Source organism: Coregonus clupeaformis, chromosome 1 (assembly GCF_020615455.1).
Source record: "Coregonus clupeaformis isolate EN_2021a chromosome 1, ASM2061545v1, whole genome shotgun sequence".
Lineage (NCBI taxonomy): Eukaryota > Metazoa > Chordata > Actinopteri > Salmoniformes > Salmonidae > Coregonus > Coregonus clupeaformis.
The window spans coordinates 26,656,648-26,682,801 of record NC_059192.1 but is presented as its reverse complement, the minus strand read 5'-3'; the positions used below and the strand labels follow the sequence as shown (position 1 = coordinate 26,682,801).

At 44.0% G+C, this 26,154-nt stretch overlaps 2 protein-coding genes across 9 annotated transcripts; one reads left to right on the top strand and one right to left on the bottom strand.

Annotated features, from left to right (window-relative positions):
• Positions 1 to 365: 365 nt before the first annotated feature.
• LOC121565244 (sperm axonemal maintenance protein CFAP97D1) lies at positions 366 to 3,144 on the top strand. Of its 3 annotated transcripts, none has more exons than XM_041876069.1 (6): positions 366 to 508; positions 1,168 to 1,238; positions 1,502 to 1,623; positions 2,210 to 2,333; positions 2,638 to 2,706; positions 3,048 to 3,144. In XM_041876069.1, exons 1-6 carry the CDS (start codon positions 406 to 408, stop codon positions 3,063 to 3,065), a joined length of 507 nt encoding a protein of 168 aa, XP_041732003.1. In that variant the 5' UTR covers positions 366 to 405; the 3' UTR covers positions 3,066 to 3,144. The 3 variants fall into 3 exon arrangements, with proteins under 3 accessions (XP_041732003.1, XP_041732033.1, XP_041731991.1); XM_041876099.1 differs by having other exon boundaries at positions 366 to 512; XM_041876057.2 differs by lacking the exon at positions 366 to 508 and adding an exon at positions 565 to 946.
• On the bottom strand, positions 3,121 to 18,462 carry LOC121564855 (glycylpeptide N-tetradecanoyltransferase 1). Of its 6 annotated transcripts, XM_045215626.1 has the most exons (14): positions 18,309 to 18,462; positions 18,007 to 18,108; positions 14,092 to 14,209; positions 13,687 to 13,831; positions 13,357 to 13,478; positions 12,949 to 13,040; positions 12,411 to 12,458; positions 12,109 to 12,225; positions 11,631 to 11,801; positions 11,320 to 11,434; positions 10,972 to 11,142; positions 7,837 to 8,004; positions 3,878 to 4,015; positions 3,121 to 3,436 (listed from the first exon to the last, which is right to left on the bottom strand). In XM_045215626.1, exons 3-14 carry the CDS (start codon positions 14,098 to 14,100, stop codon positions 3,416 to 3,418), a joined length of 1,317 nt encoding a protein of 438 aa, XP_045071561.1. In that variant the 5' UTR covers positions 14,101 to 14,209; positions 18,007 to 18,108; positions 18,309 to 18,462; the 3' UTR covers positions 3,121 to 3,415. The 6 variants fall into 6 exon arrangements, with proteins under 6 accessions (XP_045071561.1, XP_045071626.1, XP_045071447.1 ...); XM_045215691.1 differs by lacking the exon at positions 18,007 to 18,108; XM_045215512.1 differs by lacking the exons at positions 18,007 to 18,108; positions 18,309 to 18,462 and adding an exon at positions 14,481 to 14,583.
• Positions 18,463 to 26,154: the final 7,692 nt, after the last annotated feature.

Genomic DNA, 26,154 nt, shown 5'->3' with positions numbered 1-26,154 from the left:
TGAAATGACACCCACCCTGTATTCAAGAGCATGTTGTGTCTCAGCCGATGACAGACACAACACAAAAACCTCAGATTATGTAAAGTAGGGTCTAAATATGCGAATATGAAAAAAATCGGAGTTTACGGTTTTTAGATAAGTAACGTTAAAGGAAAAAAAAACATGGTTTTTATTCACACATTTTTTTCTAGAAATTATAAATAGTTTGACAACCTTGTTTGTAAGCTTTTAAATTATATCAAACTCAACCGTTTATCTTTTCCACTGATGAAGACATGGATGTCTCATGGTATGGTGTGGTATGCAAATTGGGTGAACTTTGAGCACCTCTATCTCCTGAATGTTTTGGCATCCAGGTCCAAAAAGTCACTTTCTGACCACTTCTTCCATGAGCCATGAGCAAACATGTATGAAAAAGTGATTGAATTCAAATGGATTTACCTTATAAAGCTTTTCCACGATGTAATTTTATCACATTTCCCGCCTGAAAACGACACCCTATTTCGATGTATGTGAGTATATATTTTGGTTGTGCGTAAAGGTATGTAGGCTGATGAACATTTGGAGAACAACTCCAAATATTTGTTTAGCATAAGGAAAACCATTTGTACGCAAACCAGTCGCCATTTCAGCGCACAAATATGAAGCATTTGCGCGTGCCTGTGGTCACAGTGGAGTGCGTCATAATAGCGCAACAATGGAATATTTGGTCAACGGGTTCCAAATGAAGATTCTCATACATTTGAATAATACATCTTGCTGCTGTTTAAGCTGACGACTGGCACAGTTTATTTTCGAGTGGACTGGTGCTATCTAAGTAAAGCAATGAACAGAGCAGATTATTTGGCTTTCCCAGCCATTGTTGGGACCACTGGACAATACAATAATATGAGAAAAATGTGGGATGGCCAACACTACAAATACCACATGGACAGAATGCAGAAAAGTAAGGCTAATTTGATTCATGCTAGGATCTTTCTCACAAATGGGTTTTAAACATAAGAAGTTGAGTGTATTGTGATTTAGGCAGCCAATATGACACATGTAGTAGTGTCATATAAAAGCATTGTTATTTCAAGAAAACCGATATCCCCATATTATTCAAAATCTGTAAAGTTCATTTATTTTCATTCAATATTGTTACTAACATATTTCAATGTCCTACAGCTAAACAAATGGTTGACAACAAAGCCCCCAGGACATATCTGCATTGTCATCTAAATATGAAAAAGATTCAGGTAGGGTGGCACTGGTAACTTTAGAACCATTCTATTATGTTCTATTCTATTCTATTCTATGTATTACATTAAATTCTGTTCTAGGGTCGGTTTCCCAAAAACATAAAGATCATCTTTAGCACTAAGATCATGGTTGACGAACAATGATCTACATGCTAAAGATGATCTTTGTTTTTTGGTAACTCACCCCTATTTGGATAGCCAAATAGGGGTGAGTATAATAATGGTAGGGGAAACACTGAATGTCCCTCTCCTCCTGTCAGATGGAGCAGGAGCGTCTGATGGAGCTGGAGAGGGACAACCGCCTGCTGGTGTCCAGGATCGCCCGCACCATGGGCACCAAAGGAGGCCTGGACAACTGGAACGAGTACCAGGCCAAACCCAGGTGGGAACACATCACATTAGGCTACCTATGTCCCCAATATGAATGGGAATCATATCTTTCTGAGTCATATCTATGTATACCAACACCAGGGTGCCACTAGTCTTTATTAAATTCAACATAGCTTGAGATATGCGAATGCAACAACATTCATTGACGTCATGGCATGATTATTTGATTGCCTTCTTGATAGTGATTGATTAGATCCTTAGCAGAGAGTTTGGTTTTCATATGTGGTTGGCATGAGAATGCCCCTTTCTCAAACTGTGTTCTGTGAAACAGCATTTCACTGTAATGTCTACACCTGTTGTATTTGGCGCAAGTGGCAAATAAAATTTGATTTGATTTGATATATAGTTAATAGTCAATAAACTGTTAATAAAGGGTTATAAACTGTATTAGATATTATATTTTAAGGTAACACCTATTTGAGACAGTGTATTATCATGTAAGCTTCCCATTGTGTTTCCAGTGTGTCCATACTTTATAAACTTTTAATACAGGGTTATAAAATCTCTTACACATTGTATTATATGGTTACAGAGACGGTGTAATCTCATCTCACAAGTTTCCCCATTTGCATGTCCAGTGTTAATGCAGACCTGAGGAACAGGGAGCTGGTGAAGATTTCTCTGGAGAACCAGGCCATTCTAAAGAAGATCAACATGACTAAGTCAGTCTACGACCACAGGACATGGCTGGACGACTTCAAAGTAAGTAAGAGCTACTGCACTCACTGTGTGTGTGTGTGTGTGTGTGTGTGTGTGTGTGTGTGTGTGTGTGTGTGTGTGTGTGTGTGTGTGTGTGTGTGTGTGTGTGTGTGTGTGTGTGTGTGCGTGTGTGTGCGTGTGTGTGAGAGACACAGAGGGAGAGAGAGAGAATGAGATAGAGAGACTGTAGTACAAAAGATCTCTCACAATACTGATAGCGTTTGTGTGAATGTATGTAGTTGCCAACTTGCCACCACAGCTGAGTCCCAAAGAACATTGAAACCCTCATCTCCGTGATCTTTTCTAGGTCTCAAGAGGTTATGTGAACAGACTGTTGAAGTACCCTGAACAGCCCATACTGCCAAAGCAGCACAAGGTTAGTAGCACTCTTACCTTTCCCACTAAAGCTACTTTCCATAGCAGCAAATGGATACCTTAGAGGTTCAAGAGAGAATTGTTTCTCATTGATATCCTGCCTAGCCATGGAATGATCCCTATTGAAGATCAATTCTCTTTGGTTGCATTCCATTATTGAAAGGTTATGGTTACTTTATGTTCTAAGAGCAAGAGAGAACCCAGCCTGCAAAGCTGGTTGAAATGACATAATCACAACCAGCTTTGCCTATTGGGAAGGACTTTGGGATTGTTGCAAATACATGTTTGAATTGTTAGACATTTCTGTTCCCTATGTTTTTACATGCTCTCTCCCCCCTCCAGATACTGAACTTGGTCTAGAATCACAACCACAGTCAAAATGCAGTCATTTTGCCACATACTTGTAAGACTTCAATACATTTCTCTCAAGGAAACTTTATTCATTTTTGTGTCACTTCCATCTTTTGTGTTTATTGTGTGTGTTAGAGATAACATTGTTTGTCAGTGCCTGCTGTATTCATCTGGGTTGGTTAGTATCATGGCCCTCTTCTCTGTGCCCTAGCCATCAGTTAAGGCCTCAGAACAAATAGTAGTGCAGGTCAAAGTTCAAATTTAAATAGACGACTCAGATGTTTTTGCTGGTTGATTGGTCCAGGGTTTGGGAAAGCATGGATTTGTCCACCGTCTTCACCTATCAGTGGTCATGGACATCACAGCAACACCAAGCCAACCTGCCAAAACAATAAATAATCATTGCTCAGTCCAAACTCTATGGATGACACCTCTCATTACAATACTTGTACAAATATTTTTTGTAAACACGATTTGCTTTCCAGTTGGGGTTACAGGTACGTACAATCATCGTTGTCATCAACATAATTACAATCCATTCATACACAACGTATGTGTAGCAAGTGAGTTAGGGTAAGGTAGCTTAGAGGTTAAGAGCGTTGTGCCAGTAACTGAAAGATCGCTGGTTCTAATCCCTGAGCCGACTAGGTGAAAAATCTGTCGATGTGCCCTTGAGCAAGGCACTTAACCCTAATTGCTCCTGTAAGTTGCTCTGGATAAGAGTGTCTGCTAAATGACTAAAATGTAAGCCTTTCCAATTTACCTCTAGAAGTTAGGATTTTAAGGGGTAGGTTCATAACAGATGCTACAGTGATAGTTACCATTTTCAGGCCTATAGTGGGACATCTCCAGTTGTACAGGTAGTAGTGTAGGCTTTTGTCCCCGATGCCAAACTTGAGCTTCTCCAGGAAAGAAGTGTTCTCCATCACGTCCAGAACAGTGAAGACGTCAAAGCCTTTCTGTATCACAAAGAGAGAGGTGACAGAAAGAGAAAGAGCATTTAGCCAAGGGGATTGATATGAATAAACCCATTCACTCGTAGCTTTGGTCCCCATCAAACTCTCAAACACACACACACACACACACACACACGGGAAGCGGACGGGTCATGAAACGAGATCAACCAGAGGGACAACGCGGACAAGGACATGGGGTGGACAGACCTACTACATACTGAGGGGCTTCCCATCCCCTACAAGATACGATTTCAATAGCGCATTGGAATGTTAACGGATGGACTACCTTGAACAATAAGTTACGAATAACAATACCCAAATTCTTAAACCCAGACATTATTTCAATAAATTAAATGCATTTGCGTTGGCAAGAAACTATTGATATTGAAGGGTATGTATTGTACGGACACAACAGAAAAACCCATGTGAAAGCCCCCAGGGGCTCTGGGGGAGTGGGAATATGTGTAAAGTCTGATATGATGAAAGGCTATCAAATTGAAATTATCAGTAAAGCCATAGAATAAATTATTGTTTTGCGCTTTGAACATAGGGAGTCAGATGATTGTTTTGTTGTGTTTTCATGCTATTTGCCACCTGAACAGTCCCGATGCGGTAGAGATGCATCCTCCTTCTATAGTCATTTGTTAAGTCAGGTATACCTATATACAGAAGCAGATGCTATTTACATATGTGGGGATCTTAACAGTCGAATTGGGAGGTTAGATTACTATATAAATGATATTGATGATATTCCATCGCGTGTTGCTTTGGATGACTTTGTTAATCATCATGGGGAAACCCTATTAGAATTCCTTCGGGACTCTAAAATGTTCATCATTAATGGAAGGATATGCCCCTTAAGCGATAACTTTATATCCATATCTGGCAAAGGAAAAGCTGTGATGGACTATATAGTTACCCTCCACGACTGTCTAGAAACTTTGGAATTGAAGGTGTTAACCCCTACACAGATGGTTGAAGAATGCGGAGGTTTTGACTTAATCATTCGCTTTTATTTATGATATTTTCTGTTGGACACAAACTTTCTCAACCAGGTATTACTGGTATTACCAGGTATTACATCATTCGGGGCAAAATATACATACCCCGTATAGGCCTAAATTTAAGAAAATAAATGTCCCAAATTACTTTCTACGTTCTGAAATGGCATGTACAGCTCTGTTGGAACTCATCGAAACTCTGCAAAGATGCCAAGAAACAACATTTGATTTACATGTGTGGTATGAAAATTCTTGTGATATTATATATTCTGAAATGGGAAAAAATGATGCGACTAAAGAATAAACCCCCAAGCCCAGGAAAGTTTACAAGCCGAACAAGCCTTATTTGAATGATGAGTTAAGGGATCTATGGTCAGTAATGCGCAAGGCTGAGTACTTATTTTTACAGTGTAAAGATAGGAATACAAGAGAACATTTTAGGAAGGAATTTAAGAAAAAACAGCATGTGTTTGATAAAAGACTGCGCCTATTCAAACAGAGATAATAGAGAGGGCAGAAATCCTCAACAGAAACAGACAAGAAATCCTCAACAGTTTTGAGCCAAATAAACAAGTTAGGACAAACGACATTAGAAAATTCCAATGGAAGTCAGGGAAGAGCAGTGGGGGGTACTTAAGGAGTGGATTTGCTAGTTTTGTTCTCAGGTAACGAACATGTGGCATATTTTGAGGAAGAATTGTATAAAAAAAAAAAATTATCTCCTGAGTGGCGCAGTGGTCTAAGGCACTGCATCGCAGTGCTAACTGTGCCACTAGAGATCCTGGTTCGAATCCAGGCTCTGTCGCCGCCGGCCGCGACCGGGAGACTCATGGGCGGCGCACAATTGGCCCAGCGTCGTCCAGGGTAGGGGAGGGAATGGCCGGCAGGGATGTAGCTCAGTTGATAGAGCATGGCGTTTGCAACGCCAGGGTTGTGGGTTCGATTCCCACGGGGGGCCAGTATAAAAATATAAATAAAAATAAAATAAAAAATATTATAAAAAATATATATAAAAAAATAATAATAAACAAAAATATTTAAAAAATAAAAAAATATATGGATAAGAGCGTCTGCTAAAATGACTAAAAATGTAAAATGTATAAAGACATACAGTACCAGTCAAAAGTTTGGACACACCTACTCATTCAAGGGTTTTTCTTAATTTGTATAAAAAATTACATTGTAGAATAATAGTGAAGACATCAAAACTATGAAATAACAAATATGTAATCATGTAGTAACCAAAAAAGTGTTAAACAAATCAAAATATATTTTATATTTGTCACACCAGCCTTCGATTTGGCTATCCCTCCTGTCCAGCTCAGGCATTCGGCATCGCCGGCCTTCTAGCTGCTGCCGAACCTGCTGCTGGCAAACGCCCTTCACACACCTGGTTCCAATCCCCACTCTATCACCGTATATATACTCCCTCTGCCATTGTCTTTGTCGTCATTCTATATGTTGTTTTCCTGAGAGGAATCTCTCCTACGATTTCCTGAGTACTTTATATTTTGCACTATGGGTTCGCCCTGTGCCTTTTGTTTATGAAGCTTGCAACGCCAGGGTTGTGGGTTCGTTTCCCACGAGGGGCCAGTATGAAAAATGTATCAGACTGTGTGTTTCCTGTTCTGGACTATTCAGCAGGAGTGTGGGGTGCTAAGAGGTATCTTAAAAACAAACATGTCCATACCTGAGCAGTACGTTACTCTTTAGGTGTCCACAAGTTTGCACCTATACTTGCAAAAACTAGGGACATGGGCTGGGAACCCTGTGAGGTGAGACTTTGGAATAGACTGTTGGATATTCCAACCTTCCAAAATAGCTAGTAAAGTTTTTCAATGGGATCTATCCATAGGGGGAGCCTGGGCAACTGAAATGTCTGACCTTTTTCAACAGTCTGACTGTGAACATCTGTACGAAAACCAAACTAAGGGAGACATAGATATGATTAAAACACAACTGTTGATGCAATATGAAAAAAATGGGTGGACGAGATTAATCATAAACCCAAATTGAGAACCTTCTGTTTGATTAAGGGTGAATTCGTGTGTGAGAGATATATTGAAACAGGTCAGTATTGTGGTGAAATGGAAGAGGAAAGACTATGTAACTATTGTGACCTCGAAGAAATAGAGAATGAAACCCTCTATTGCCCTTTCTATTTTATTCCAGAAAGCACACCAGATATACCCTGGCATTATGTGGCTGAGCGATGTGAAGAAACTGAAATGTTTTTTTGTCCATTGTGTATTTCCGTTTGCGGAATATTTGGAATAAACCTGGAATAAAAGAAAAAGGGCTACCTATAATTAAATTGCAAAAATATTTAACTTCTATGTGGTAAAAGGTACGTGTGTATATAGATTGTGTATAGGCTTGTCTCCCATATGAATCTTCTCTTTGTGATAACCTTATTTACTATTACGTATTGATTTTTACCGTACATTTTTTCACTCTTTATGCGATGCGCAATGCAGAGAACACCGGAAGAAGAATGATCATTGAATTACCACAGTTAATTATTGTAATGTTTGTTTATGTGTCAATTAATCCCATAAGGGATGGTTTGCCAATTGGCGATTTGACACGAAAATAAAATGTCAGTCATTAATTAATTAATTAATTCTCACACACACACACACAGACATACACGCACATACTCACAGAGCTTTGGCCCCTCCACACGCGCAGTTTATTTGATTTGTGGCCCCTACACACTCAGCTTTGGCCGTCACACAATCATAGCTACAGCTTTGGCGCCCACACACACTCACAGGTTTACCCACACACATAAACGTTGGCCCCCCAGATACACACACTCACAGCTTTGGCCAGGAACAGAGTATCCTCCATGAGGTCAGGCAGTGGAGTGGAGGAGGAGACACAGTAGAGGGAATGGGCTGCCTTCATTCCCTTGTGTACCGGATGGTTCAGCACCCTGGACGCCATGGTGTAGAAACTCACAAAGTCTGTCAGCACACCACCAGAGCTCTGTGGCAGGGAAACAGGGTGGTGTTCATTAGAGAATAAAATGGACTGAAACATGGAAGGACTACCTGCACTTAATAAGAAAAAGAAACCCAATAAGAATTGACAGATTGGTCATCATCCTGCTTCGATGTTCTGTACAGAGTTTTTTTGTAAGCATTACTGTGCGTTGTCAAGGAATAACCCCACAGCTCAGCGGTGTGAGAAGGCCGAGGTCAAACAACGCCATTTACCTGTGACTATATTCATGATATAGCACAGCCTCTTGTGCCTTATTGCTTAAAGGTCCAATGCAGCCGTTTTGATCTCAATATCAACATTTTTTGCATAACAAGTACCTTACTGTGATTGTTTTAAATTAAAATGGTCAAAAAGAAACAAAAATAGCTTCTTAGCAAAGAGCAATTTCTCATGCAAGAATTTTACTTGGACTGCTAGGGAGTGGTCTGAGTGGAGGGGAAAACTGAAAACTAGCTGTTATTGGCAGATAGGTTTGGAACTATTTTTCTTATTGGTCTATTAACTAATTTACCACCTGGTGATGTCACCAGGCAGGCCAAAACTCGATCCCACCAAAACAGTCTGACATTTTTGTCTTACAAACTGAGTTACTTGATGGAGGATGAAGTGTGATGGTGTGGGGGTGTTTTGCTTTTGACAATGCTCACTTGCCCACTAACACAGGATACATAACTGTGGTGATTGCCTATATCCAATCCTACCACAGAACTCACAGACAATGACACTGACCTGCCCATCAGTGCAGCGGATCTGACTTTCTTTACATAAGACAACAGGTCATGCATTTCTTTACTTGAGAAATACTGCTCCAAACACCAGATGCAAAATTGTGCCACTAAATCCTCCTCGTCAAAAACGTCAAAATTAATTATCTTAGATTCATTCTGACTATTTTGAGGAAGTAATACTGGCTTTGTTCCTATGGAGTCTCACGGGGGACAAACATCAGTAACTGCCACATCGAACCACACCCCCAAGACTGATATCTCGTTTTTCTTAATGAGCAACAGAGAAACATGCAGAATCTGTGTTTTCAGTCACTCTTTAAAGCTGGAATCCATAGAGGTGAAACTGCCACATCAGTTTGCGATATTACAGCAACAAAAGTGTTACTTCAAACAACAAACATCGTTTTTCCCCCTACTACATCATTTCAATGCGCATTAGAACAACATACAATATCAGTCAACATTTTGGACACACCTACTCATTCAAGGGTTTTTCTTTATTTTTACTATTTTCTACATTGTAGAATAATAGTGAAGACATCAAAACTATGAAATAACACATATGGAATCATGTAGTAACCAAAAAAGAGTTAAACAAATCAAAATATATTTTATATTTGAGATTCTTCAAAGTAGCCACCATTTGCCTTGATGACAGCTTTGCACACTCTTGGCATTCTCTCAACCAGCATCATGAGGTAGTCACCTGGAATGCATTTCAATTAACAGGTGTGCCTTGTTAAAAGTTAATTTGTGGAATTCATTTCTTTCCTTAATGCGTTTCAGCCAATCAGTTGTGTTGTGACAAGGTAGGGGTGGTATACAGAAGATAGCCCTATTTGGTAAAAGACCAAGTCCATATCATGGTAAGAACAGCTCAAATAAGCAAAGAGAAATTACAGTCCATCATTACTTTAAGACATGAAGGTCAGTCAATCCGGAAAATTTCAAGAATGTTTCTTCAAGTGCAGTCTCATAAACCATCAAGCACTATGATGAAACTGGCTCTCATGAGGACCGCCACAGGAAAGGAAGACCCAGAGGTACCTCTGCTGTAGAGGATAAGTTCATTAGAGTTAACTGCACCTCAGATTGCAGCCCAAATAAATGCTTCACGGAGTTCAAGTAACAGACACATCTCAACATCAACTGTTCAGAGGAGACTGCGTGAATCAGGCCTTCATGGTCGAATTGCTGCAAAGATACCACTACTAAAGGACACCAATAAGATGAAGACACCTGCTTTGGCCAAGAAACACGAGCAATGGACATTAGACCGGTGGAAATCTGTCCTTTGGTCTGATGAGTCCAAATTTGAGATTTATGGTTCCAACCGCCGTGTCTCTGTGAGACGCAGAGTAGGTGAATGGATGATCTCCGCATGTGTGGTTCCCACCGTGAAGCATGGAGGATGAAGTGTGATGGTGTGGGGGTGCTTTGCTGGTGACACAGTCAGTGATTTATTTATAATTCAAGGCACACTTAACCAGCATGGCTACCACAGCATTCTGCAGCGATACACCATCCAATCTAGTTTGCGCTTAGTGGGACTATCATTTGTTTTTTAACAGGACAATGACCCAAAACATACCTCCAGGCTGTGTAAGGGCTATTTTACCAAGAAGGAGAGTGATTGAGTGCTGCATCAGATGACCTGGCCTCCACAATCACCCAACCTCAACCCAATTGAGATGGTTTGGGATGAGTTAGACCACAGAGTGAAGGAAAAGCAGCCAACAAGTGCTCAGCATATGTGGGAACTCCTTCAAGACTTTTGGAAAAGCATTCCTCATGAAGCTGGTTGAGAGAATGCCAAGAGTGTGCAAAGCTGTCGTCAAGGCAAAGGGTGGCTACTTTGAAGAATCTCAAATATAAAATATATTTTGATTTGTTTAACACTTTTTTGGTTACTACATGATTCTATATGTGTTATTTAATAGTTTTGATGTCTTCACTATTATTCCACAATGTAGAAAATAGTCAAAATAAAGAAAAACCCTTGAATGAGTAGGTGTGTCCAAACTTTTGACTTGTACTGTATATATTTGTTTTACCACAATGCTGGATGCTCATTTCCTCAAAACAAAAACAATAACAAATGTGCCTGGGGCGGCCAGTGGCGCTGTTTAGCCTATTGTGGTTTTCAGCTTTAAGGGACTGCCAAAGCCCGGAGAACAATGATAATTTGCCTAACTGACTAAGGTATTGGAAGGACACAAACCTCCACCACGTAGGTGTCAATCACATTCTCCCGTGGTAACAACCAGTGCTCCACTTCCTCCTGAGACAGGACTGGGGTCAGGTGGTACTTCTTGAGGTACCCCTGAAGGAGCATGTGTACCCCTTTCACATCACCCCTCGTCATGGGCCGCAAACCTGCTGTTTTGGGAGCCTGACAGAAAGGGAAAGAGAGAGAAAGAGCAGAAATGGGGGTCAATTCCAGTTTTCATTATCAAGCCGTGGTACACACAGGATGAGATTGTGATTGCTGTGTATTGCAGTGTATTTAAGTGGGTCTGGTAGTAGTTGCATTGTGTTGGCCTCAGGGGGGCACCAACCACACACTAACCTCAAGCAGGCGGTTGAGCTTGAGCGCTCGTTGGACGGTCATGTTGCCCCTCAGGCTGGATATGGGGAAATTCACCTCGATCAGCTTGCGTGTGTTCAGAGAGCGATGCCAGTACCTGCCAACATGTACACACAGGATGGAAATGGGTGTAAACAGGAGAAGAGAAACAAATTGATATTTGTTTGACTAACTTGTTTTATTTCAACTTATTCAGCAAGTCTGTCTAGAGTGAAGTCTGTCTATATATATATATATTGTGTGTGTGTGTGTGTGTCTGTGTCTGAGTCTACATATGTGTGTGTAGCACCCACCTGCAGGTAGCCACAGGTTTGGGCAGTACCCCGCTGGCAGTGTAGACGGCCTGGTAGACTCTCTGCAGGTTGACCCGTCTGGTGACCTCTCTGATGAGCACCGGGGTCATTCGTTTGGAGCGCAGCTTCTTGTGGACGCACAAGAAGTGGACCTGCACCATCCTCTTCTCCCTAGGAAACCATTCATTGTGAGGAACACATTTTGTCATGACACCCAGGCTATACCCAGGCTATGTTTACTTGGGCTTCTAGCAAGAAGCTTACGAGATAATGCTTTGTTTACTACTGTATTATTATACTGTATGCAATAATTAATATGTTATAGCCTGGGTGCCAGACTGTTTCTGTATTCAACAATGCTACTACATTGTTTCACTCAATAGTTGCATCTAACCACTGAGTTGGGCCCAGCCACACAGGTATTTTGTATCCTTCAAAAACAGATGGCCATCCATATGGTTGGCTACTTTTGACTCACGTGTCATATATGCGGATGTTAATGGGCACAGCAGCGATGAAGCCCACTAGCTTCTGATTGGTGTTCACCCTCACCCCAAAATGCCACTGGGGCAGCCAACCAGGGGGGCACAGGGCCCTGGAGGAGATGGGGGATGAGAGAGAGAGAGAGAGAGAGAGAGAGAGAGAGAGAGAGAGAGAGAGAGAGAGAGAGAGAGAGAGAGAGAGAGAGAGAGTCAGAGAGTTTAGAAAAGAACCGTTAAATTCTATAACCACTTAAAAGGAAGCGATTCCCAAACCTTCCATAACAAAGCCATCACCTACAGAGAGATGAACTTGGAGAAGAGTCCCCTAAGTAAGCTTGTCCTGGGCCTATGTTCACAAACACAAACAGACCCCACACAGCCCCAGGACAACAACAACAACAACAACACAATTAGACCCAACCAAATCATGAGAAAACAAAAAGAGAATTACTTGACACATTGGAAAGAACAAACAAAAAAACAGAGCAAAATAGAATGCTATTTGGCCCTAAACAGAGAGTACACAGTGGCAGAATACCTGACCACTGTGACTGACCCAAACTTAAGGAAAGCTTTGACTATGTACAGACTCAGTGAGCATAGCCTTGCTATTGAGAAAGGCCGCCGTAGGCAGACCTGGAATTGAATTGAATTGAGAGAGAGAGAGAGAGAGAGAGAGAGAGAGAGAGAGAGAGAGAGAGAGAGAGAGAGAGAGAGAGTGTTTTCAACACAATTAACTACCCACCTAATTGAGTTCCAGTGGATAGTTAGATAGTTAGTTTGTTTATCTACAGACCAAAACAAAGATACATTCAGATGCTGTAAACTTCACTCACCACAGCAGATATTCAGGGGAGAAGTCAAACCTGGAGGTGTTGTCATCCTCCTCCATGTAGTTCTCATTCAGTAGAGCACACAGCTCCCTCAGCTGGAGAGGGAATGGAGAGAAGCGTAGGCAGAGTGGGAGAGTGTTTTTGTTTGATTAATCGATTGAATCCAATTGAATCCAATTGAATGTTTTCTATTAACATACTATTAGCTTTACTTTGACGTTGACTTACTACACCTATTAGCTTTGGGAATATTGTTGTATCTTTACAGTCGTGCCAATAGAGTTTTAATTGAAATATGAATTGGAGAGAGAGAAAGCCATAACATCCGAACATGCTCACAAACAAAAGAGTGACAGCATCCAACAACAACTAAGGCCTCAGTAAGGGAGGAAGGGGAGAAGTGTCACTCACCATAGCAGGGTCCCCCAGATCCAGGGGGGCCCAGCTAAACCCCTGTGGTAGACTGTAAGGCTCCTCACGAACACTGGCCTTATCCACCTCAATAGGACCATGGGTCGTGGCATTGTCATCACCTGGGGTGAGAGAGAGAGAGAGAGAGAGAGAGAGAGAGAGAGAGAGAGAGAGAGAGAGAGAGAGAGAAATGGATAAAGGGATAACTAAAGGGTTCGGGATAGCATTGCTGGTTTACATTGGCTTGTTATTTTAATCTCTTAGCTTTTACTCTGTCTTGAATCAACCATGTACCATACGGCAAGTTTGGGTACCATACATGTACCATACCTAGTTTGGGGACAGGCTGGGTGTCCCAGAAGGGGTAGGGGCGTCTGCTGGCCTCCTCCAGGGTCCTCGGGAGGCCCTTGCCCAGGGAGAAGAGGTGCAGGGCCCTCTGGATTTCCTGCTGCTTTTCCTCCGGGAGAGCATCCAGCTGGAGAGGAACACACAATGTTGATCACTCTAGGCACTGATACAGGGTCAGATGCTATTTTTGTCCAAATGGTTATGGTTAGAATTGTGGTAGGGTGATCTGATTCTAGATCCGATTTTATGAGAGCATTTGTGGGAGACCTCAACTTGCTGTTTTTCAGAGTACTCTCTGTCTCATATTTAAGGATCACAACTTATACAGTTAATACATATGCGCACAAACACAAACATACACACACACAAACACGCACACACACACACGTGCACCATAGCAAACGGGTCTTTGGGTCCATCAAGTCTCCATGCATCCTCCTTGCTCTTCTTCTGCTTATTCTTTTTTTTCAGACCGCCACCATTTTCTTCCCCCAGGTTCTTGTCACTAAAATAAAAAATCAAACAATAGGATGCTAATGATTCATTTACATGCAGGAACACAATTTAAACATTGACACATTGAAGTCAGTTGCATTGCACCATCATGCTTTAGCTTGCACCATCTCTATCAGTATAGCCTACTGTAATAACCTTATTATTTTACTGTCAATAGTAGTAACACCAAACAACACGTCAAAAATCATATGGCAGGATTAATGTCACGGTAACATTTCAAAAGTACATCAAACGTAAAATAGGCTACTTGATTAACTTACGAAAGGTTTGAATCAGTCATTGTAGAGCGGAGAGAGAGACCACAATACTCAATGTGTGTGGCACTTGTGGTTTTGTCTCTTATCTTAAGAGACAGTTAGGGGAGGACAGTGACCGCCTTAGTCCCCCACCCCATCCCTACCACACCCAGGCTGCCCCATACATATTTTACTTACAACAATGTTTGGACAATGTGTGGCTTGAAGTGGCTGAACGGGGCTATTTGTTTGTCTGTGATACAGTGGGGAAAAAAAGTATTTAGTCAGCCACCAATTGTGCAAGTTCTCCCACTTAAAAAGATGAGAGAGGCCTGTAATTTTCATCATAGGTACACGTCAACTATGACAGACAAATTGAGGAAAAAAAATCCAGAAAATCCCATTGTAGAATTTTTAATGAATTTATTTGCAAATTATGGTGGAAAATAAGTATTTGGTCACCTACAAACAAGCAAGATTTCTGGCTCTCACAGACCTGTAACTTCTTCTTTCAGAGGCTCCTCTGTCCTCCACTTGTTACCTGTATTAATGGCACCTGTTTGAACTTGTTATCAGTATAAAATACACCTGTCCACAACCTCAAACAGTCACACTCAAAACTTCACAATGGCCAAGACCAAAGAGCTGTCAAAGGACACCAAAAACAAAATTGTAGACCTGCACCAGGCTGGGAAGACTGAATCTGCAATAGGTAAGCAGCTTGGTTTGAAGAAATCAACTGTGGGAGCAATTATTAGGAAATGGAAGACATACAAGACCACTGATAATCTCCCTCGATCTGGGGCTCCACGCAAGATCTCACCCCGTGGGGTCAAAATGATCACAAGAACGGTGAGCAAAAATCCCAGAACCACACGGGGGGACCTAGTGAATGACCTGCAGAGAGCTGGGACCAAAGTAACAAAGCCAACCATCAGTAACACACTACGCCGCCAGGGACTCAAATCCTGCAGTGCGAGACGTGTCCCCCTGCTTAAACCAGTACATGTCCAGGCCCGTCTGAAGTGCATTTGGATGATCCAGAAGAGGATTGGGAGAATGTCATATGGTCAGATGAAACCAAAATATAACTTTTTGGTAAAAACTCAACTCGTCATGTTTGGAGGACAAAGAATGCTGAGTTGCATCCAAAGAACACCATACCTACTGTGAAGCATGGGGGTGGAAACATCATGCTTTGGGGCTGTTTTTCTGCAAAGGGACCAGGACGACTGATCCGTGTAAAGGAAAGAATGAATGGGGCCATGTATCGTGAGATTTTGAGTGAAACCCTCCTTCCATCAGCAAGGGCATTGAAGATGAAACGTGGCTGGGTCTTTCAGCATGACAATGATCCCAAACACACCGCCCGGGCAACGGAGGAGTGGCTTCGTAAGAAGCATTTCAAGGTCCTGGAGTGGCCTAGCCAGTCTCCAGATCTCAACCCCATAGAAAATCTTTGGAGGGAGTTGAAAGTCTGTGTTGCCCAGCGACAGCCCCAAAACATCACTGCTCTAGAGGAGATCTGCATGGAGGAATGGGACAAAATACCAGCAACAGTGTGTGAAAACCTTGTGAAGACTTACAGAAAACGTTTGACCTGTGTCATTGCCAACAAAGGGTATATAACAAAGTATTGAGAAACTTTTGTTATTGACCAAATACTTATTTTCCACCATCATATGCCAATAAATTCATAAAAAATCCTACAATGTGGTTTTCTGGATTTTTTTCCTAATTTTGTCTGTCATAGTTGACGTGTACCTATGATGAAAATTACAGGCCTCTCTCATCTTTTTAAGTGGGAGAACTTGCACAATTGGTGGCTGACTAAATACTTTTTTTCCCCACTGTAGCTACACTGAACAAAAATATAAACACAACATGAAACCATTTCAAAGATTTTACTGCGTTACAGTTCATATAAGGAAATCAGTCAATTGAAATAAATAAATTTGGCCCTAATCTATGGATTTCACATGACTGTGAATACACATACGCATCTGTTGGTCACAAATACCTTGAATAAATAAGTCAGTATCTGGTGTGACCACCATTTGCTTCCTGTAGAGCGACACATCTCCTTTGCATAGAGTTGATCAGGCTGTTGATGGTGGCCTGTGAAATGTTGTCCCACTCCTCTTCAATGGCTGTGCAAAGTTACTGGATATTGGCGGGAACTAGAATACACTGTCGTACGCGTCCCTTCCGTGTTTTTTTTGTTATGTTTAAAGTGTTTTAAAGTTGCGATCCACCTCAATCAAGTTTTTAGTGGTATTACATCGGATAGCTAATAATGAGGCAAATAGCAGTACTTTGGCTGTTAGTTTTAATCCGTTTTTTGGTGAAACGTACCAAACAAGCTGTCGACCTAACCCTCAAGTGGTGGAAAAAGTACCCAATTGTCATACTTGAGTAAAAGTATAGATACCTTAATAGAAAGTTACTCAAGTAAAAGTGAAAGTCAGCTAGTAAAATACTACTTGAGTAAAAGTCTAAAAGTATTTGGCTTTAAATAAACATATGTATCAAAAGTAAATGTAATTGATAAAAAATACTTAAGTATCAAAAGTAAAAGTAAAAGCATAAATCATTAAAAATTCCTATTATTTAGCAAAGCAGACGGCACAATTGTCTTGTTTTTAAAAATGTTCGGATAGCCAGGGTCACACTCCAACACTCAGACATTATTTACAAAAGATGCATTTGTGAGTCCACCAGACCAGAGGCAGTAGGGATGAACACTGTTCTCCTGATAAGTGTGTGATTTCTACTATTTTCCTGTCCTGCTAAGCATTCAAAATGTAATGACTACTTTTGGTTGTCAGGGAAAATGTATGGAGTAAAATGTACAATATTTTCTTTAGGATTGTAGTGAAGTAAAAGTAAAATTTGTCAAAAATATAAATAGTAAAGTAAGGTACAGATACCCTAAATAACTACTTAAGTAGTACTTTAAAGTATTTTTACCTAAGTACTTTACACCACTGCCCTCAATGGATACAGCGAGCTGAAACCACGGATATCATACACAAGAGATGTCCTGCTTAATCTCCAACCCTTTGCTGCAAGTTTACACTACAAGGAACACCACAATCAATACAATCAACATACTGCGTGGCAGTAGAGGAAGAATTTGCAATCGGATTAAAAAACAACCTTTCAGAACACCTCTTCCATCTATTACGCATGGCAATGTATAAAGCATAAGGAATAAGACTGAGGAGCTACAGGCTTGTATCCAATACCTCTCAGAGTACCGACAATCCTGCCTGATCCGTCTATCTGAGACCTTGCTTACGGAACAGGATCCCGACTCGGTTGTGGAGTTGGATGGCTACACAATCGTTAGAATGGACCGAAACATCAACTCCGGCAAGAGGAAAGGTGGAGGAGTTTGTGCATTCATCAATGAGAAATACTGCAATCCTGACCATATTACAACTGAGCACCAGGTCTGTACTAAAGACATTAAACTACGGCCATACTACCTGCCATGGGAATTGAATCAGGTCAGACTATTTATTGTTTACATAGCCCCCTCCGGCACCTGAATAGCTGCCGACTTGATCCATGTCCTTGTATCCCAGGCTGAGACAGTCACCCGAAGTGGTTAAGCTGATCATGGGAGACTTTAACATGTGCAGTCTATCTGAAAATGTAATATAATAATCATATAATATGCAATTTAGCAGACGCTTTTATCCTAAAAGACTTACAGTCATGTGTGCATACATTTTTACGTATGGGTTGTCCCGGGGATCGAACCCACTACCCTGGTGTTACATGCTCTACCAATTGAGCTACAGAGGACAATGTACAATCATATCAGCAATCTGTTACATGTCCTACCCGAAATGAAGCCTGTCTGGACCTCTGTTATGGTAACATCCCAGGTGTGCATTCTTCCAAGGCACTACCCAATCTCGGGGATTCGGATCATAACATGGTTCAGCTCATCCCAGTCTACAAACCACGACAGCAGCGAGAGAAGGCTGAAAGGGTGGAGATTAAAAACTGGACTCCTGAAGCTACTGAAGCCCTCCAGGACTGTTTTGAGTCCACTGACTGGGCGGCCCTGACAGACAGCGCCCATGACCTGGAAGAGGCAGCGGATACTATCTCTGAGTACATCCATTTCTGTGAGGATCTCGTTATTCCCAAAAAGAAAGTCAACATCTTCCCCAATAATAAACCGTGGGTAACTCGGGAATTAAAAGAGCTCCTCAACCAGAAAAAAACGAGTCTTTAAATCAGGTGGCAGTAAAGAGGAAAGGGAAAATATTCAGAGGAGACTCAAAAGCTAAATCAAGGAGTGCAAGGCAGCATACAAAGACAAATTAGAAAACCTTTTTAAGGACAATGACAGTAGGAAAGCCTGGCAAGGGCTACAACCCATCACAGGCTACAAACCAAAGAGACATTGTATGACCGTCGAAAATGACCTTGTTTTTGCAAATTATTTAAACAGTTTCTATTTTAGGATTGACATTTGTGATTTTACATCGCAGCAGAAAGTGGCCCTGGACAGTATAGACAGCATACCAGCTGTTCATATACAGATCTCTGTGAATGACGTCAATCAATACTTTCATCTCAACCCACGAAAATCATATAGTCCAGACGGCGTCAGCAGCAAGGAACTCCAAAACCTGTTCCAACTGTCACTGGACAGTGGGATAATTCCAGATTTATGGAATAAATCGCTGAATGTCCCAGTACCTAAAAACAACAGGCCAAAAGAAAATAACAATTTACGCCCTGTAGCCCTGACTTCTGTACCTATAAAATGTTTTGAAAAAAATAATTCAAAAAATAATTCTCTCTGGTCTCTCATCCCAACTCAATTCGCCTACCGTGCCTCCAGGGGGTGTTGATGATGCGTTACTGCTCATGTTGAACAATATCTACAAACACTTAAAATAGGCAAATAGCCTAGTGAAAACTGTATTTATTGACTTGAGTAACGCGTTTAACACCATCCAACCCTACTTACTGGTGGAAAAGCTGGTGAATTTGGGTGTCAAATCTCTACTGATCAAGTGGATTAATAGTTTCCTTGTGAACCGTACTCAACAAGTAAAGTTTAACTCCGCCATCTCTACATCTAGAAAGGTGAATACGGGAGCCCCACAAGGTTGCATACTTTCACCGATACTGTACATAATGTACACAAAGGATTGTCAAGCCTCTGACTCAGCCCACAAATTCTTCAAATACACAGATGACACCGCTGTTGTGGGTTTCCCCCACCCAGACCAAGCCTCCCTTCAAGGTTTTGACAGAGGAACTGCAAAATTCATCCAGTGGTGCGCAGATAACTTTCTTGAAATAAACGGTAAGAAAACAAGAGAAGGAAATAGATTTTAGAAGGAACAAAACTGCACTACCCCCTATGAAGATCAATGGGGAATCAGTCGATAGAGTGACCACATATAAATACCTGGGAATCAAAACAGACAAATTGAAATTCAATGACTGTGCCCTTGCAAAGACAAAGAACTTGCAACAGAGAATGGTCCTCTGTAGCTCAGCTGGTAGAGCACGGCGCTTGTAACGCCAAGGTAGTGGGTTCGATCCCCGGGACCACCCATACACAAAAAAAAAAAATGTATGCACGCATGACTGTGAGTCGCTTTGGATAAAAGCGTCTGCTAAATGGCATATTATTATTATAGAATTTTATTTACACAAACTGAACCATTTTAATGTCGACCGCCATATCCTAGAAATGTTCTATAAATCTGTGTGCTGTCCTTTGGTCTGATATGCGTGTTTGGAAATGTCACGGTTCTCTAAGACCGAACCCAGAAGCAGACCAGGACAAGGTGAGTTGAACGAATGAGAGTGTTTATTTACAGGGAAAAGGTGCAGAATAGTCCAGTAGACGGAGCGGGTGGCGGAGATGAGTAGGTGGTGGTGAAGTAGCAGATGAACTGATGGCACGGCAGGGGTTGGGTGAAGGTTCCGGGAGAATGACTGTAGACAGAACAAACGGAGGTAAGTACAAGGCAGGTCAACAAGATGCAAAAAACAACAAAACTAACGCTAGTACTCTGAGGCTTATACGCTGGCAAAACATACTGTTTATGGCTAACGATCCGGCAGGGAATGGATGTTAGGCCAGAGCCTAAGAAGGGTGATGATCAGGACCAGGTGTGCAGATTGCTGATGGGATGCAGGTGCGGAAATCAAGAGAGCTCCCCGGAGCGTTCCAGAACCCTCGGGAAACTGGAGATCACGAACATAAAAACTAGTCCACAGACAGGACCCGACTCAGACTGCCGGGATCATTACAGTACCCCCCTCCGATCGAACGCCACCGGGCGGACTCCCCGAGCGCCAGGATGGAGGCGGTAGAAGTCACTGATGAGGTCAGCATCTAGGACCTGTCGCCGCGGAATCCAACTCCTCTCTTCAGGACCATACCCTCCCAGTCCACGAGATACTGGAAACCCCGGCCCCGCCGTCTGGAATCCATGATGCGACGCACCGTGTAGGCAGGACCACCTCCGATCATCCGAGGAGGAGGAGGAGGAGGCGGAGGAGGCAACAGAGGACTGAGGAAAACAGGCTTGAGGCAGGAGACATGAAAGGTGGGATGGACTCTGAGCGTCCTCGGGAGTTTGAGTCGAACTGCCACCGGATTGATCACCCTCTCCACCACAAACGGACCAATGAACCTCGGTAACAACTTCCTAGACTCAGTCCGTAAAGGAAGATCCCGTGTGGCCAACCAGACCCTATCTCCGATGGTGTAGGTGGGAGCGGGGATCCGGCGACGATTCGCCTGGAGCTGATACCGGTCCGAAACTCTAAGGAGTGCTTTTCTGGCCCGATGCCAGGTCCGGTGGCAACGCGAATATGGACCTGAACAGAAGGCACTGAGAGCTCCTTCTCCTGAGAAGGGAACAAGGGAGGTTGGTAGCCATACAGGCACTGGAAGGGGAGACATCCCAGTGGCAGATGTAGGGGAGAGTATTGTGGGCATACTCAACCCAAGGCAACTGAGAGACCCAGGAGGTGGGGTTGGAAGAGGCCAGGCAGCGTAGCGTGGATTCCATCTTCTGGTTGGCTCTCTCCGCCTGACCATTAGATTGGGGGTGAAAACCAGATGTGAGACTGACTGTAGCTCCAATGGCCAAACAGAAGGACTTCCAGACAGCAGAGGTAAACTGAGGGCCACGGTCGGAAACGATATCACTGGGCAACCCGTGGACCCTGAAAACCTCCCCTAACCAGGATCTCGGACGTCTCCGAGGCAGAGGGAAGCTTGGCAATTGGCACAAAGTGGGCGAACTTGCTGAATCTGTCCACGATAGTCAGAACGACCGTGTTCCCCTCAGAAGCGGGCAACCCAGTGACAAAGTCCAGGGCCAGATGCGACCATGGTCGCCGGGAATAGGAAGGGGGGGTGAAGTAGTCCAGAGCTGGGCCGATTGGTACTCTTATTCTGCGCACACACTGGACAGGCAGCAACATAACCCCGAGTATCCTCGGCCATGGCAGGCCACCAAAAACGTCTGCGAAGAAACGCCATCGTCCGAGCCACGCCAGGGTGACAAGCCATCTTGCTGGCGTGGGACCATTTGAGGACCGCAGGACGAACCGACTCAGGCACAAACAACCGACCGGGTGGACCGTTACGGGACCGGGCTGCGTCCGAAGAGCCGCCATCACCTCCTCCTCAATCTTCCACCTAACAGCTCCCACGACGCAGTTCCGGGGGAGAATTGTCCCGGTCTTGGACCCACTCTCCTCCGTCTTGGAGAACATCCGAGACAAGGCGTCCGCCTTGCCGTTCTTAGATCCAGGTCGGAACGTCAGGGAAAAATTGAATCGTCCGAAAAACAACGACCACCTGGCCTGACGGGAGTTGAGACGCTCTAGCCGATTGCACGTAAGCAAGATTCTTGTGGTCAGTCCAGACAATAAACGGCTGCTCCGCCCCCTCCAACCAGTGGCGCCACTCCTCCAAGGCAAGTTTCACCGCGAGAAGCTCCCGGTTACCCACATCGTAATTCCTCTCCGCAGGCGAAAGGCGACGAGAGTAGTAGGCGCAGGGATGGAGTTTACTGTCCGTGGAGCATCGCTGCGACAGGATGGCGCCAACTCCCACATCGGACGCGGCTCCACTTCAACGACTAACTGACGGTCCGTGTCCGGTTGAGAGAGAATCGGTGCGTTGGTGAATCGCCTCTTCAAATCCAGAAACGCTCGATCCGCCTCCGGATTCCACTTGAAGCTCCTGATACTGGAAGTCAAGGCCGTTAACGGAGCAGCCACACGGCTGTAATCCCCGGATGAATCTGCGGTAGAAATTCGCAAACCCCAAAAATCTCTGGAGCTGCAATCTCGTACCGGGCTGGGCCCATTCCAGAACCGCTCTAACCTTCTCCTGGTCCATCCTAATCTCTCCCTGGAGATGATGTACCCGAGAAAGGATGTCGTGTGGGCGTGAAACTCGCACTTCTCGGCCTTCACGAACAGGCGATTCTCCAACAATCGCTGCAGAACCTGCCGGACATGCTGGACGTGGTCGGAAGGTTCCTTCGAGAAGATCAGAATGTCATCCAGGTAAACAAACACAAAGAGACCGATCATATCTCTCAGGACGTCGTTCACCATGCTCTGGAATACCGCTGGAGCATTGGTCAGTCCAAACGGCATCACCTGATACTCGAAGTGACCCATCGGTGTATTGAAACCCGTCAACCACTCGTCTCCCTCTCTGATCCGGACCATGTGATACGCATTGCGTAGGTCTAGCTTGGTGAACACCGTAGCACCCTGTAAGGAGTCGAAGGCAGAACTCATCAAGGGCAGGGGATACTTGTTCTTGACCGTGATGTCATTCAACCCCCGATAATCAATACACGGTCGAAGAGAGCCATCCTTCTTACCCACAAAGAAGAATCCTGCCCCCAGGGGTGATGACGAGGGACGAACGAGACCAGCAGCTAGGGACTCCTTGATGTAGGTCTCCAAAGCCTCACGTTCAGGGCGGGAGATACTGTATAACCTTCCCTTTGGGGTAGACAGCTCCAGGGAACAGGTTGATGGCACAATCATATGGTCGGTGGGGGAGGGAGTGACAGAGCCTTCTGCTTACTGAACACTTCCCCCAAATCGTGATATGTCTCGGGAACCAGGGACAAATCTGGGGGTTTAGCCTCAATCACCTGACTGGGAACCGAATGGGGACAGGCAGTCTTGAGACAGTTAGCATGACAATCAAGGCTCCAACTCGTTACCTTGCCCGTCACCCAATCGAACGTGGGATTGTGTTCCTTCAGCCAGGGGTATCCAAGGACTAGAGGAACATGGGAAGACGGCAGAATGAAGAATGAAATCATCTCCGAATGATTCCCCGACAACAGCATCTTAACCGGTTCAGTCCTCATCGTGATACGTGCCAGACTACTGCCGTTCAGAGTGGTCGCTTCAATGGCTTCCGGCAATTGCTCCTTGGAAAGCCCCCAGCTGTTCCACCAACTCGGCATCAAGAAAGCTTCCATCGGCACCTGAATCGACAAAAGCGTTAATCGCTAAGCTCTGATTCCTGTTCACAAGGGTTGCCGGAAACGGGGTCTGACAGAGGTACTGAGAGGTTGAAACTGGCTCGCTAAAAGTCCTCCCAACTTTAGCGAGCCGGGCAGTTTGACGACCGCCGGGAACAAGTGGAGATGTAATGTCCCGAGCTACCACAGTAGAGGCAACAGTTGGTCTTACGTCTATGTTGACGCTCCTCCTTGGTTAACCCGTGCCGCCCCACTTGCATGGGTTCAGAATCGGGAGAGAGAACCTCTCCAATAATCCTTTGTGGTGGAGAATGATCGACGTGTTCTGGTCCACCACCCGACCCGACTGGGAACTGAGAAGCTGATCGATTGGACGGACCCCATTGCTTCTCCCTCCTTCGCTCTCGGACTCGATTATCCACCCGAATAGACAAGGCTACCAAGCTGTCCAGATCACTAGGCTCCGGATAGGAGATCAACTCATCCTTGAGCTGCTCCGACAGACCCTGGTAAAAGGCCGCTTGCAGAGACTCCTCATTCCACCCACTCTCCACAGCCAACGTCTTGAACTCGATCACGAAGTCGGCCACGCTGCGAGTTCCTTGGCGAAGCGAAAACAGGCGCCTAGCTGCGTCCCTCCCTCGGACGGAATGGTCGAAGAGCTTCCTCATCTCGGCCGTGAACCCCTGGTATGACGCCATGCAGGGATCCTGTCGTTCCCAAACGGCTGAAGCCCACTCCAGCGCTCGACCACGCAGCAACTCAATCACAAAGGCTATCCTAGCCTTGTCTGTGGCATAAGAGTAGGGCTGTAGATCGAACACTAATCCACACTGCATAAGGAAGGAACGGCATCTTCCCAGCTCCCCCTCATATTTATCCGGCGTCGGAACCTTGGGCTCACGGAAGGACACAAGCTCCAGAAGCGGCAGGCGAGATGGGTGAAACCGGTAGTGGATCCTCCACCGGAGACTTGCGTTGGTTCTGGACCTCCGTCAGACCGGTAGAAAGGTTCCGAACTGACAACGCGATCTCCTGTAGTACCGTGCTATGATGGCCCAACATCTTCTCCTGATGGGTAATGGCATGGCGAACAGAGTCCAGGTCCGCTGGGTTCATTAATGGCCGGATCGTTCTGTCACGGTTCTCTAAGACCGAACCCAGAAGCAGACCAGGACAAGGTGAGTTGAACGAATGAGAGTGTTTATTTACAGGGAAAAGGTGCAGAATAGTCCAGTAGACGGAGCGGGTGGCGGAGATGAGTAGGTGGTGGTGAAGTAGCAGATGAACTGATGGCACGGCAGGGGTTGGGTGAAGGTTCCGGGAGAATGACTGTAGACAGAACAAACGGAGGTAAGTACAAGGCAGGTCAACAAGATGCAAAAAACAACAAAACTAACGCTAGTACTCTGAGGCTTATACGCTGGCAAAACATACTGTTTATGGCTAACGATCCGGCAGGGAATGGATGTTAGGCCAGAGCCTAAGAAGGGTGATGATCAGGACCAGGTGTGCAGATTGCTGATGGGATGCAGGTGCGGAAATCAAGAGAGCTCCCCGGAGCGTTCCAGAACCCTCGGGAAACTGGAGATCACGAACATAAAAACTAGTCCACAGACAGGACCCGACTCAGACTGCCGGGATCGTTACAGGAAACATGCAAGAGCAAGACCAAGTCAAGCTTTAGCGCTTGATCAAGACGGCAGGAAGGATAATTGGTATAGATCAAGAATCAGACACCAACCTGTACACAAAACTCATCCTCCAAAAACTTGAAAGCATTTTACAAGACAGTACCCATCCCCTTCACTTAAAACTCAGTCACAGCAGCAGCCTGACAAGGGGAAAGAGACTTCTTTAAAATAAGATCAAAACAAATAGATATGGGTACTATTTTATTCCAACAGCCATTAGGCTGTACAATGGATAGTCTGTTGGTCCCTCGAGTATACAGCATATTGCACTTTCACTGTAAATGTGTAGGCTATAGCACTTTCAATTAATTATATTGTGTCGTTTCTGTGTTTTCATGTTTTATGTAGTCTTTTTAAACACATTACCAAATGAATTTCCCCCTGGTGGGATAATAAAGTTGATCTGAATCTGATCCAGAGCATCCCAAACATGCTCAGTGGGTGACATGTCTGCTGAGTATGCAGGCCATGGAAGAACTGGGA